The 13,650-nt window shown below is 50.6% G+C and overlaps 1 protein-coding gene across 1 annotated transcript; it reads right to left on the reverse strand.

Moving 5' to 3' along the window:
• Positions 1-8,458: 8,458 nt before the first annotated feature.
• LOC135441518 (zinc finger protein 239-like) lies at positions 8,459-13,372 on the reverse strand. The gene is made up of 2 exons (XM_064701074.1): positions 13,046-13,372; positions 8,459-8,992 (listed from the first exon to the last, which is right to left on the reverse strand). Exons 1-2 carry the CDS (start codon positions 13,370-13,372, stop codon positions 8,459-8,461), a joined length of 861 nt encoding a protein of 286 aa, XP_064557144.1.
• Positions 13,373-13,650: the final 278 nt, after the last annotated feature.

Below are 13,650 nucleotides of genomic sequence, written 5' to 3' on the forward strand. Positions count from 1 at the left end.
TCACGCCTCCCCATATTATCTAAAAGTAGGAGACTTAGCAATTAAGCAACCTTTAGATGAATAATTGAGTAAAGCTAAAGACTGGAAAGATACCAAAGGCTTCCCTCACAGGACTGCAGAGTGATGCATTGCTTTGCAACTGCAGATAAACCAGACCACAACCAACCTCATTCTCTGGCCATGATTTAAGAGCCAGGAGGAAAAGACTGGAAGCAAGAAAACACCAGCTTACTACAAGTTTTGCCCTGAAACTCCATTGGCACAGGAGCCCCAGGCCTTCCTGCATGATGCTTCGTGATTCCCCAATGCTGTTACAGCCACGCTCAGCTGCTGCACAGCCCATGCATCGTTCACTTGAGCAGCCTGAGCCTGGGAACACCAGAGAGTATTATCAGAGCACAGGGAATGCTGCTCTAATTGTTGGTTTGCAATGTTATGTGGATGAATGATCATCCGGGGAAAGAAACATGGTGTATGTACAGCTAATCTACTTAGAATTTGTTGTAAATTAATCATATTGAATATTAAAACTATTGCCTATTCTCACGTTAAAATAACTCCTCAGTATTTTCATCTGATCTTACCAGAAATGATGAAGCTGGACCTTGCTGTCCACCTCTCCCATTCTTACTTCTTGCACTGCCAGGAAAGTGCTAAATAGATGAATTGCCAGCTCCCTGCAGCACAGAGCTGATCTTCTGGGCCCTGTGACACACAGATGAGGGAGTCAAACCACAGAGGTCTTTGGAGGCTAAAATCCTGTTTCTCTGCGGTGCTCGCAGCAGCTGGTGCCAGGCAAGAGGTGAGCAGCTGCACAGGTGACCCGAGGTCTGTGGGGAGTTGGAAATCCCACATATTTTGTTCATGTGTCAAATCTGGGCTCTGTTTCCTGTGCTCACCCCATAAACTCCATAGGTGAACTCACTAAAAATGGCATCACAGAGATCCCTGCAGATCAGCTAAGTGCAGACACCAGGTCAAAGACTGGACTCATTTACCTTGGAGATCATTTCCAGCTTTTCTGATGCCTGACTCTATAAACTGAAGCTGGTCTTTTGCTCATACTGCATTTTTGTCATAGCTTCTGAATCAATCCCTTCAGAACATCAGCTGAACAAGTATTCCTTTCCAGGCAGCTTCTCACACAGTAGAGGGATGGGCAACAGAAACCACACCATTTTTTTTACAAAAGTGTATCTGTTCTTTTCTAGGACAATTTTGGAATCAAGTGCTGTAGCACAAACATGTTTTTTCAGGTTTACAATAGTCTCTCACCTTTACTGGTTCTGCAAAGCAAATTGGGTGCTGAATACCACTCACACATGAATTAGTGGCCAATTGGCCAAACTTCCTCTTTCTTGTCTCCAGCCCAGCTTTAGCCATGACTCTGCACACTCAGAAATCACAGGGCAATGGAAGACTTGTCCTCTTAACACCAGTAATGCAAGATGACTGCAGATGAAATTTTAATTTCTAATTAATACTTGGTCCCCACTGATGCTCATGAATGTCCCGGCTGTTCAGAGATGTCCCAGCTCCCTCAAACACAACTGCACCAGCCTGGACATCTCATTTCATGGCCCGTGGCAGCAGAAACGCACTGCTACAAGGCTCTGAGGCCAGTGGGCCGCACTACAGAGCCGATAATCTCCAGCAGGGGTTGGAGGAAGAGTTCTGCTTTGAGCTCACCTGAAGATGATCAATAGCTGCACCCACCAAATTTGTTTTGTTGTTGCCCATCAGAACTAAGGAGAAGAATTTCTCAGGAGCTCCTGCCAACCATTGCCGTGAGCTATTTGAACTCATGTCCTTGTCCCTTTCCCAGGTCTGCTGTGTGAGGAGCCACCTCCACAGTGCTGTCAGACACCCTGGGGCCACCAGCCCCTCGCTGGAAGGGTTCCAGCCAGGTACTGCCAGCTCTGTGTGTGCTGGGGATGTCACCTCCTGCACACACACCTTGTAAATGCCCTATAAACCCCCGGCACCGGAGTGGTGTGTGTGCAGTACTATCAAGTTATGTCACTGCTTCCATAATGAAATTATTTCAGTGGGTTGTATGTCAGCTCTAAAACTCTCTTTGGGCTAAAACTTGGCATGTGCACATATGAAAACACATTCACACAGCCTGATTTCTGGGAAGGGAGAGACTATTCATTACTCCTGAATTCTGCACAGGGGCAGAGGGTATTCTCACGGGGAGAAGCTGCAGAGCACCCGCGAGGCCAGTGGGGGAAGGCAGAGACTGCTGGAAATGGGACGGCCACAAACCCACCCATCACTGCCATTGCAGCCTCCTTTCCATCCCCCAGCTCCGGGAAAGGGGGACGGCATCTCGTCTGCTCTTGGGGACGGTGAGTGGAGGGTTACATGGTTTCCCAGCTCTGTCTGAAACTCGGAGGGTACAGGGACACTTCAGAGTCCCCTTGCATAGACTGCTTCAAAGGAGGAGTCCTTGGAAGCTCACTGGCACTAAACCCATCCTTTAAACAAGCTTTGCTTTGCAACAGTTTGGATGCTCCTTGACTGTTACTGCAAACTGCAGAGGGAAAACATGTTGGCAGTGCCAGGACTGTCCTGGGATGTTGTGTTGTTTCTGTAGAAGTTGGACTTTTCTGTTCCCCCTATCATGTAATGGTTCTGTACTGGTTATCTTCTCCTTCCCTTGTGCTGCCAGTTATCCCACCTCCTTCCCAGTTGCCTTGGAGACTAATGTATCCTTTCTCAAATCCCTCCCCGGTGCCCTGTCCGTCACTCAGTGCTCGCACCCTTCTCTCCAGAAACTTCCAGCTAGAGCATTGAGTGATTGGTTCAGGGACCAGGGCCCCACCCTCAAGTTATCCCCATTGGGGTTCTCCCTAAGTCAATCTTTTGTATCCCGCTCCCCTCTAAAACTCTATTCGCCAGAGGGTCGACTCCTCCCCTGTCTCCCTCCCTCCTTAGAAGCTGTTGCAAAGATTTCCCCCCTTCCCTGTCCGGCTGTCGGTTCCTCTGGGACCCAGTGAACCTGGATTCCCCACAGCTGGAGAGCGCTCTCTTTTTTCTGCTGGCTGCAGCCATAAGCCGTGCCACGTCCCACCGCAAGGTGTGGCTGCTGTCACAGCACAGGGCGTTTGCCTCAGGCACTGTCCCAAGCCACGGAGATGGGGACAGTGCTGCCCTGCTGCTAGCGGTGCTGGATAGCTGGCCGGGCCGTGCGAGAAGGACAATCCTTGCCCAGCCTGACCGCTTCACTGGGACATGGCTGCTGTTAAAGAGTGTAAATCCCACTGCTCACAGAGGTCCCTCCTGCAGGGCCCTGCGAGCTTGGCACTGTCACAGGAAGAAGAAATCTGCCGCTGGAAGCTGCATCCAACAGTGCCTGCACAGTTAGTGGGAAGAGGGGAGGGATTTTTAAGAAGCATAAAGAAAAGGGGAGCATAGAGAAAAAGGGAGCCTCCTGCTGTCTCTTGAAATCTCCCCCAGCCTGAACAAGCTCTCCTTGTGGCCAGAGACTTCCAGAAGCAGAATGGGGCAGTGCCTGCTGTAAACACAGCATCCTTCTGATGTCTGCAGCTGCAGGTGTTCGTACACTTGATCTTTTGTGATAAATACTAAGGACATTTCCTTCATACTTACTTTGCAAGTCTTCTAGGAAACACACCAAACTCCAGGCAGTCGTTTGCTGTGATGCTTTGTTCTCTGAATAACACAAAATTCCACCTTTATGTCAGTGTTCCTCTGGTTTGCTGGGTCAAAATCCACATCTGGCCTGATGGAGATGAGTCATTTGCCCGGGTGCTTCCACTCCTGCCCTGAGATGGTCCACATATAGAAAGAAGAAATATAGGGAAAGAACTATAACAACGTATTATCATGTAATCAGGTGGTAAAAAAGGGGAGTATAATTGAAAGTAAGGGTATTTTTCTTTAATTTCATGCAACTATATTTAGTGATATTAGTGGTTTGAGCATTGCTGTACATCCTCCTGTTATGTTTGCCCAATTATCCCCTCATTAAAAAAAACCAAACAATATTAAAAGCAGTAACACTTTTGATTGAATAATTAAAATGAAAAATATAAAATTGGATACAATATAATTTGATTAAAATACGGGATAATTTGGTTCCAATAATAGCGCATAAGCAAGAGATACCGCGGTGTATGGAGTGCAGGGTTCAGTGACCCTTGCCACTTCACGTACAAGCTTGCCAAGTGAAAGTCACCCCTTATATGCCATGTGTCAATGCCGTCTCCTCCTATTTTTGGTTCGTCACTTTTCTGTCTCCGCCTTTATTACCACCTTTACCATGCATGCACCACCACTCGGTTTGGTGGTCGCACAAGTCTTTGGGGGTCGTCACTGATGAAGGCCCTGTAGTCTTCTTCGTTGTCCTTTAATTCACTTTTGGGTTACACATGCGCACCAAGCCAGTACAATGTAAGCCAAGACTAACGTATCACTGCGTATGCATATCAAAGCAATAAGTCCCTTCTAATTAGCATTTTCTTGGACCAACCAGGTTCTTGGTCATTTTTAGCAACTGTATCTTCAGCTTCTTTCCTGTGGTCCTTGAGAACATCTGCTGGGAAAAGGGGGGTGGAGCCCCTCCTTTCCCTCTCCTCTTTGGCATTACTATTTTTAACTTATTTTATTATTTCCAGATATTAGTTACTGTATCAATATTGATTACTGTTTCAATTTTTATCAGCACGAATCATACCTATTTACCACACTCCAAACTAGAAATTATCTGGTTCCACCATGTGGACTCAGGAGAATGTAACAGCTCCATCTTTTCAGGGAGGAGGCAGCACTAGGACCACAGTGATTGTTTCACACAGTAGACCTGAGCACACAATTTGCTCCAGCTCAGAGCATGGGCTCATCCCAGCCTAAGAACTCCTGAAGGCTAAATTATTAGAAATAGCATTACCACAGGATCTATGATGGCTATCATGAGATAATCATCACACATCTGGATTTTTAAGACACAGAGCGTTGTCTGGTGCTTTCCAGTCCCTGGTGACATGACCTAATAGCAACACGTGCCTGGAGCTGCGCTAGTGCAGCACTCTGTGCTGGGGGAAGGAGGCACTGCTGGGCTGGGAGAGCACACAATTGGCAGCCCATGGCTGTGATTTACACAAAGCTGTTTGTGTCTTGCAAATAGATTTCTTTTCCGCCAGTGGTAGGGAGCCAGGAGGTGCACTGGTGAGCAGCAGAACAGAGAACATCCTGGTGCAGAGCCAGGAGCAGGGGAAGGACAAGCCTTCCAGCACAGGGTACTCACATGGCTTTTGAAATGAAGAGCTGCAGCAAATGTGGAAGGGTAAATAAGGCCAGGAAATCTTTTGCTCTATGAATGAACTCCCTGCTATTTATGATGCAGAGTTTCCAGGGATGTTGCTTTGGAGCTGGGCTCCTGCTGGGCAAATGATTCTTCCCAAACTGAGGTGGGTGCCATGTTATCATTCCCTGGCTCTACCTGTCCCTGTCTGGTTGCTCCTCAAAGCTCTGGCTTCAGCCCAATCTTGTGCCTTCTGAGCAGCAAGATTTAAATGGTCCTTATCATTCAAATGACTTAACTTCAGATTGAAATGATTTGATTATTTTAACAACTGATTAAATCAGCTCCCTCTGATCTAATGGTGTTGGTGTCTGGGAACAGTGCAGCCAGGACTGAGATGCTCAGTACAGGCTGCAAAACCTGCTGGAAAAGCACAACAGTATTTAGGTTGTTTATGACATTTTCCTCCCATTTCCTCATGCTGTTCCTGCACCTGTACTGGGTGGGCGAGGCCGTGCATGCCCTTTGAGCAGAGATGAACTTTTGGGGTCAGCTGCCTAATGGCCAGGAGGTGCCAAACTGTTTGGGTCACTGGTGTCCTCTGCCTGCCCTGCAATTCATTGCCACCATTTCTCTCACCTCTTATTTCTTCTCCCTGGTACCTCTGCCACTACTTCAGCTTATCAAACCTTTTTATCTTTTTTTCCTCCCCTCTGGAAGTTGCCGGATCTTCTCTTCTCTTCCCAAGGAAGTGATGTGGGCTCATTTTCCTTCTCCAGTCTTCACACCTGGTTTGTTCCTTCCATGTGCTGGAAGATGCATTGGCACATGGATGTGGAGAAAACATCAGAGAGTGAACCAAGTCATGTACACCAAGAGAGATTAGATTTTGTTATCACTGGGTTGTTTAGAATCATGGAATCAGAGAATCCTTAAAGTTGGGAAAGACCTTTGCAAAAATCAATTCCAACCATCAAGTACCACCATCACTATATTCACCACTAAACCACATCCTGAGTCCCACATCAACATGTCTTCTGAGGGATGGTGATTCTACCAGCGCCCTGGGCAACCTGTTCCAATGCTTTACAACCTTTTCCAAGAAGAAGTGTTCCCTAATTTCCTATCTAAACCTTTCCTGGTGCAAGTTGACACCATTACCTCTTGTCCTGTCCCTGTTCCCATGGGAGCAGAGCCCCACCTGGCTCCACCCTCCTGTCAGGGACTTGTGGAAAGCCATGAGGCTGCCCCTGAGCCTCCTTTTCTCCAGGCTGAAACCTGGAGAAACTCCAACCCACAGTTCGAGTTGATTCAGAGGAACCAGCAAATCTGTTTTAGGTACTGTTAAATGATGCTGGCTGTTCTTAGTAGTAAAAACCAGAAAACAAATGAGATATGCCCAGCAGCTCAGTGTGGTGAGTTGTGCTAGGAAAGAGCCCACTCCAGACTCCAATGGCACAAGCATCAGCACCAGATTCTGCCTGGGATAACCTCTGTGAATTCCTCCCTCACTTAGGCAGCTGAAATAATAACTGATCCACATGAACCAAATCTTCACAGTGGGTACGTTTCTTCCCTACTGTTTCCAAACAAAAATAAAACATAAACAGTGAGAAAATATCTCATCTCTACTAATGAATGGCAGCATGAGAACTCAGCAATATGTTAAGAGAAAATCTCCCTGGTACACTGAATTACACTTTTCCTGGAGTGAAGCAAGAACTCTTGTGATTGAAAAACTCCCTTTCCAGACTCAGACTTTTTTTTTCATACAGTATTAAAAAAAAAGTATAATGTTGCAAAACTCAGCCATGAAAGCAGCGGTAATAATTCTTCCCTAATGCCTCTGAAATCAAGCTCCACTTGGCCTGAATTTTTTCAATTTGGAGTGTGTGTATACACAATATTGCTAACATATCCCTGCAGTAGATGTGTGCAGTGTGTGCTGCAGTGCCCAGCTGCTGGCTCTGTCACCCCAGAAACTGCTGCTCCATCCCCACGGGCTGCAGGCCCCCATGGGCAGGGCGGGGGCGTGGGGGCTGCTCCCCTGCATGGCCTGCCATGGATCCCTTCCCGCTGTTCCGGTCACGGCGTGTCCAGACGTGCAGCCAGAGCCCTCGGCTGCTGAGCCCCAGGACAAGGCTGAGGGAATGCACCTACCATTCTCTTTGAGCAGTTCTCTCACGATGTGCTTCAGGATGTATTTTGGCTCATGGGTTTTGTGGTGTCCTGTGGCTTTGTTTTTTCCGCTCAGAGAACCTTAACAGAAAGTTGTTCTGTTGCAGTAGGCCATTTGTCTCGGTGCAGGGACGACTCGAGACCCTCAATATGAGTGTTCAGCAAGCTCCGTTTATTGAAGAGAACATCAGACACTTATACAGCAAATAATAAGCTTATAAATATTCTTTACGCCAAGCGATCTATTGGTTAAACTGTACCATCAACTCTTCCTCATTCCTTTGGGCCTACATTCTCTATTTCCCACATCTCTCTGTCCACTTGTTATCATACACAGCTAGGCCCAAGGACACCCTATCTTGCAGGTGCAGGACTTGGAATTAGCCATGGCCTTGTACTTTCCCAGTCTAGTCAGCTAAATTCCCAACACACGGGGACACTGCCGGGGGTCCCTGTCCCCCTGTGCCACCCCCAGGGCCCCGGCCCCCTGTCCCCGTGTCAGGCTCTGGGGTCGATCTCGTGGAACATCCTCTGGGGGAGGCTGCGGGGCTGGGGGGACCCGGGGGGACAGGGGACCCCGCTGTGCCCAAGCAGGGTTGGACTGCTCTGGGGGGAGCTGTGAGGGGGGGCCGGGGCAGAGTGACCTCCCCAGTGACCTCACACAGCCCCTGTGATGTCACACAGCCCACTTGTGATGTCACCACGCCACCTATGATGTCACAAATCCTCCATGTGATGTCACTATGTGATGTCAAACAGCTGCTCTGTGATGTCACAGAAGATTCTGTGATGTCACAGAATCACCATGTGAAGTCACTGTCCTGTGATGCCACTGTCTGTTCTGTGATGTCACAGCCGGCTCTCTGATATTACACAGCCACACAGTGATGTCACAACTCACTCTGGTGTCACAGAGCCACCTTCTGTGATGGCAGAATCCCCTCTATGGCCTCACACCCTACTCTGTGGTGTCACAACCCACTCTGTGATGTCACAACCCCCTCAGTGATGTCACAAAACCTTCTCTTCGATGTCATACTCAGGGCAGCGGAAGGGCCTCTCATCTGTGTGAATCCGCTCATGCAGGAGGAGATTGGAGCTGGTGTGAAACCTCTTCCCACAGGTTGGGCACTTGTAGGGCCTCTCCCCAGTGTGGATGCGCCGGTGCCTGATGAGGGTGGAGTTTTGCTTGAAGCCCTTCCCACACTCAGGGCAGCGGAAGGGCCTCTCCTCTGTGTGAATCTGCTGGTGTTTGAGGAGATTTGAGCTGGTCCGAAACCTCTTCTGACACTGGGGACACTCATAGGGCCTCTCCCCAGTGTGGATGCACCGGTGCCTGATGAGTTCTGACCTGTAGCTGCAGCCCTTCCCACATTCCCCACACTCGTAGGCCCATTCCCCGGTGTGGATCATCTGGTGGCTGATCAGGGTGCTGCTCTGCCTGAAGCTCTTCCCACACTGCAAGCACTTGTAGCGCTTCTCTCCATCATGAAGCTGCTCATGGACCACCAGCTCTGAGCTCTGGCTGAAGCTCTGTCCACCTTCCTGAGGTGGAGGGTCTTTCCTCCTCAGAGCACCCCAGACTGGGTTTGGAGCCCCTCTTCCTATGGAATCTGTGGGGATTTTCCTCCCCGTTGGATTCCTGTGCCCTGGAGTCACTCATCACGGCCTCTTCCTCCAGGTTCTGCTGTGGGGATTTGTCCTCCCTGGTCCCAATCCTCAGTCCCTTCTCTGGGGGAAGAAAGACAAGAAGAGGATGGGATTTGCCTCTGTGCCAGAGGGAAGGGGAAGGAGATCCCCCCAGTGCATCCCCAGCAGGACAGGGTTGGCAGCAGGTTTGTCCTGCAGCTGGGGGCTGTGCTGGGCTGGGAGATGGATCAGGAGAGAGGGGCAAAGGGGCACTGACTTCCTCCTCACCTGCCTGGGTGTCCTGGGGATCCTTCCTCTTCCTCGCAGCCGCCTCCTCCATCTGGCAAAGGTTTGGGAATGCGAAATCCTGTTTTGGGAGAATAACAAAGGATGAGCACATTGAGATTTGTACTGGTTTGAAGGCAAACCTGGGGAACGTCTAAACCAGAATTGCAATTAAAAAACAAAATGATGATCAAGACAATGATACAGAAACCCTGCCTTAAACTGACAGAGTCAGGATATAACCTGACACCCTGTTGGTCAGAGTGGTGGCTGCAGTCCTATTAAATGGTGGCTGCAATCCGGTTGGAGTGATGAACGTGATTCTGTCAGAGCAGTGACCCTGTAGAAGGGTCTGGTCTTCCACTGAAGATCCAGTGGTTGTTAGGGAGTTCTTGTCCTCTGGGAATTCAGTAGGCAAGCTGCTCCTGGTGTTGCAAGGCTCAGCTTATATCCAGGTAGGAATGCTTGGATCCTCCCCCTGGGCGGAGCATCCCACAATGGGATGATGGAATTTTATCAGTCCTGCAGTGACACTCAATGGTCCATTCAAAGAAGATATCGCCCCTGGAGGGCGTTATCAGGGGTGAGTCATGGAAGAGATAAAGAACCCTGCCCCACCTGTTTATAGCAGTTGATGAAGGTGGGGATTGAAAACATGCATTTGGTTACATTTTGCATGACAACCTGAAACAGTGGGGTAATCCCTGCTCAGGGGGTGAACACCACCCCCCTTACCCAAACTGGCTCAGGTGTAAAACCCCCACACACAGTGGACAATGTCACACTTGCCCTGCTCCAGGTGAGGTCTCTGTCCCTTGTCACTCATCTTTTCTCTTTCTTTCCATCTCTCTACCTCACATTTACTGTACAATAAAATCCATTTTGCATTTGGTATCGTTAGCACCTTAATTGGGACAGAGGAATCTCTCTAACAATTTGCATAACCAGACTGTGACATTATTTTTGCACAGCGTGTTTAGGCACTGTTCTCTGACCCCAAGTGCCTTTGACAACATCATGGCTCCCTCCACTGACAAGGTTGTGGTTCTCTCTGGAAGAACTCTTGGAAACTTGGACACCGTCCCTCCTTCCTCCTGGGGAGCTTATGGAGCTTATAAAAGTTTTTTCTCTTTATGGGAGAAATGATGAGGAAAATGGCTTTTATGGGTGGCCAGTGTAAAGAAAATAATTTGCTGTCTTTCCTTATAAAGTTGTTAAAATCACTGGAGGAAAGGGAGCAAATGTTACCATTGAGACTGACAAGGTTCAGTCACCCCATGGTGAGGAACAGAAGGCGGCTAAAAGTCCCAGAAGAAGGCCAACTCAAGTTGATAAATTTCGGAATAAGTCCTGAATTCCCAGGTTGGGGGCTTTACCTAATGTGACAATCATTTTTCTCTTTATCCCTGTCACCTTTGTGACTGCTACACAGAGATTTCCATTCCTTTAATAATCTGTATTGGGCCAAATTTCCACTTTCCTGTTATCGGAACCTGCCAGCAGCTGAGCTGGAGATGTGCAAGAAGCAATGAATATTGGAATTGCCACATCACTGCTTGGAATGTCGGTTTATTCATGTTTGGGATTTGTTTGCCCTTTCATCACAAGTTACTTGTGGGAAGACCATATATTCTTCAAAGTGATTTTGCAGAGTCAAGTTTGATTTCTGCCACGTTTATTTTGTCCAGTGCCCAGAGGATGCTCAAGGGGTCTCTGTGCCTCTTGCACTGGGGGATGCTTGGGAGGGGTTTGGGGGTGTTTTTCCTGTCCCTGTCACCCCAGGCCATTCCCCAAGGGGTGTCCCTGCTCCTGTCCCTGTCACCCCAGGCCATTCCTCAGGGGTTCTCCATCATTCTCACCCCAGGGAATGCCTGGGGGGTCTCCCTCCCTCTCATCCCTGTGCCAGGGGGTGCTCGGGGCAGTCTCTGTCCCTCTCAGCCCAGGGGATGCTCGGGGGTCTCTGTCCCCTCACCCTGGGGGATGCTCGGGGGTCTCCATCACTCTGGCCTCAGGCAATGCCTGTGCAGGGCTGGGGACCAGGGGCTCTGTGTCCCTCTCACCGCTGAGGGTGCTCGGGGCTGGGGGGGCTCTCCCACCTTCTCACACCTGGGGAGGCCGGGGGGGTCTCTGTCCCTCTCAGCCCTGCTGTGACCCCACCCAAACATCATCGGGGTCACAGGGACAGAGACACCCCCAAAGCCCCAGAAGGGCTGAACCTGGGAATTCGTTTGGGGCTGAGGATTTAGGAAGGGGCTGGAATTGGGGCTGGGCTTGGAGTTGGGGCTGAGATTTGGACTAGAGCTAGGACTGGGGTTCAGGCTAGACATGGGATTGGCTTTAGGGATGCGGTTGGGATAGATGAGTTTGGGACTGGGATGAGAATAAATACAGAACTGAGTGTGTCTAAACATGGAGTGAGATTGAGACCAGGATTGTGGTCAGGTTTGGGATTGAGCTCACCCAAAGCGGGACAGGGGGGGGTGTCACAGCAGGAAGGTTTGGGGAGAATCCTGGTTTGGGGAAAAACAAGGTGTGAATGCCTTGGGTTGGGGATTCCTCCCACCTAAGTCTAACTCTAGAAGTCACCTGCTGTGCATAAAAACCTCCAAAAATCAAGAGTGAGTGAAAAAAAAAAACCACGAGGAGTTTCCCATTTCCAGTCTCATCCCTCTGGGGTTCTGGTGGCCCCCTCTCTCCGGTCTGCCGGGGATCCCATGTGTCCTGGGGATTCCCCCCCTCCAGGGTCCTACTTTTGGATTCTGGGAGGTTCTGGGGTCCCAAGGTCCCCCTCCCCAGCCTCCCCTCAAGCTAACCACTTGGGGTTCCCCCTTCTTTCCAACACTCTGTCCTGGTTTAGGGAAAATTTGGGAGATACCCTCCTAAAGCAGTTTCCTCTAGAATGCCGATTCAGCAGCCCCACCCTCAGCCAGTCCGGGAAAATATTTACGGGGAGAAAAGTCTAAAAAAACTTTATTTTACAGGCAAAGCATTCACCAGCACAAAAATTGAACAATATTAAGCAATAAAACCTCCTACTGCTCAAAAATAGATGACAGACTCCGAAAGTCCCTCCTTGGGTTGTAGCTCGGCCCACTCACAGTCTTATCAGTGTCTTATCAGTGTCTTATCAGTCTATTATCAGTCTATTATCAGTCCGTCCAGCGCTGGAAATGCCTCGGCCCAGGTCCGTCCCGGTGGGCCTCAGGCGGGACCTGCCGATGGTGTTCTGGTTGTTCAGTCCAGAGCAGGTTTGAACAGCTCCAAAGAAAAAGAAAAATCAAACTGCAGGGAACTTCTCTGCCTCAGAGTCCTAAAAACTGACTAAAAGCAAAGGAGAGCTCTGTCCTGCTGTCTGTCCATCCAGGAGCTGGAATGTAGAGGAGTGAGTGCAGTTTCTGAAAACAAACTGCAGATTCTTCCTCCTCCCCTTCGCTCTCAGAACCAGCCTTAAAGGTGCAGAACTCATTCAGGGCTAGACAGACCGATGGGGTACGAGCATCATGAAGTCACTCCAGGACACCCCTGTCAGGGTCAGGGGGTCCCGTCCCCGCCTCATCTCCGCGCTGCCGGGGGTCCCCCAGCTCCAGTATCGCCCCTTCCCCTCTCCCCGCCCCGGGGGTCCCCCGTTCCACAGCCCCGGCTCTCACGGGGATCCCCAAAACCAATGTCCCGCCCCGTCGGTACCGGGCCATCCCCACGTGGACCCCCCGGGACCCTCCCGAGGGGCGATTGCGGCTCCTCTCCCCCCGAAAAAGCTCCTCTTGGGGAGCCCGGCGATATCCGGGGGTCGAGTCCGGGATCTGCCGGCTCCGAACACTCTCCAAAAAATCCTCCTGGAGACCCCTGGCTGGAGCCGGGGCGAGCTCGGCCTCCGCCCTCCCCTGCGGCTCGGGGCTGGGGGCGATGCTCCCGGGGCAGGGGCTGCTGCAGGCTCGGCGTGCGGGCGCTGCGAGCGCCGCGATTCTCCCGCTCCCGCTGCAGCTCCTCCTCTCCCTCCTCTTCCTCCCGCATTTCCTCCGCTCCCAGGCCGGACCCCCCTTTCACACCGCTCTGCCCCGCGGCCCCGCAGCACCGGCTCCTGGGTGGGGGAGCCCCCGATCGGCCCCAGGGCTGGGCAGGGGGCTCGGGGACCCCCCCGGGGCGGATCCGTCCCCCCGGCCCGAGCCCCAAATTCCGCTCCGGGGCCGCTGGGCTCTGCGGGTCCGCCTGGCAACCGGTGAGTCATCGGCGAGAAAAGCTCTGGTTGGCTGAAAATTGTTTACCACGTCTTCTGATTGGCTGGAATTGTG

This window comes from Zonotrichia leucophrys, unplaced genomic scaffold (genome assembly GCF_028769735.1).
Source record: "Zonotrichia leucophrys gambelii isolate GWCS_2022_RI unplaced genomic scaffold, RI_Zleu_2.0 Scaffold_325_58820, whole genome shotgun sequence".
In the NCBI taxonomy this organism is placed as follows: Eukaryota; Metazoa; Chordata; class Aves; order Passeriformes; family Passerellidae; genus Zonotrichia; species Zonotrichia leucophrys.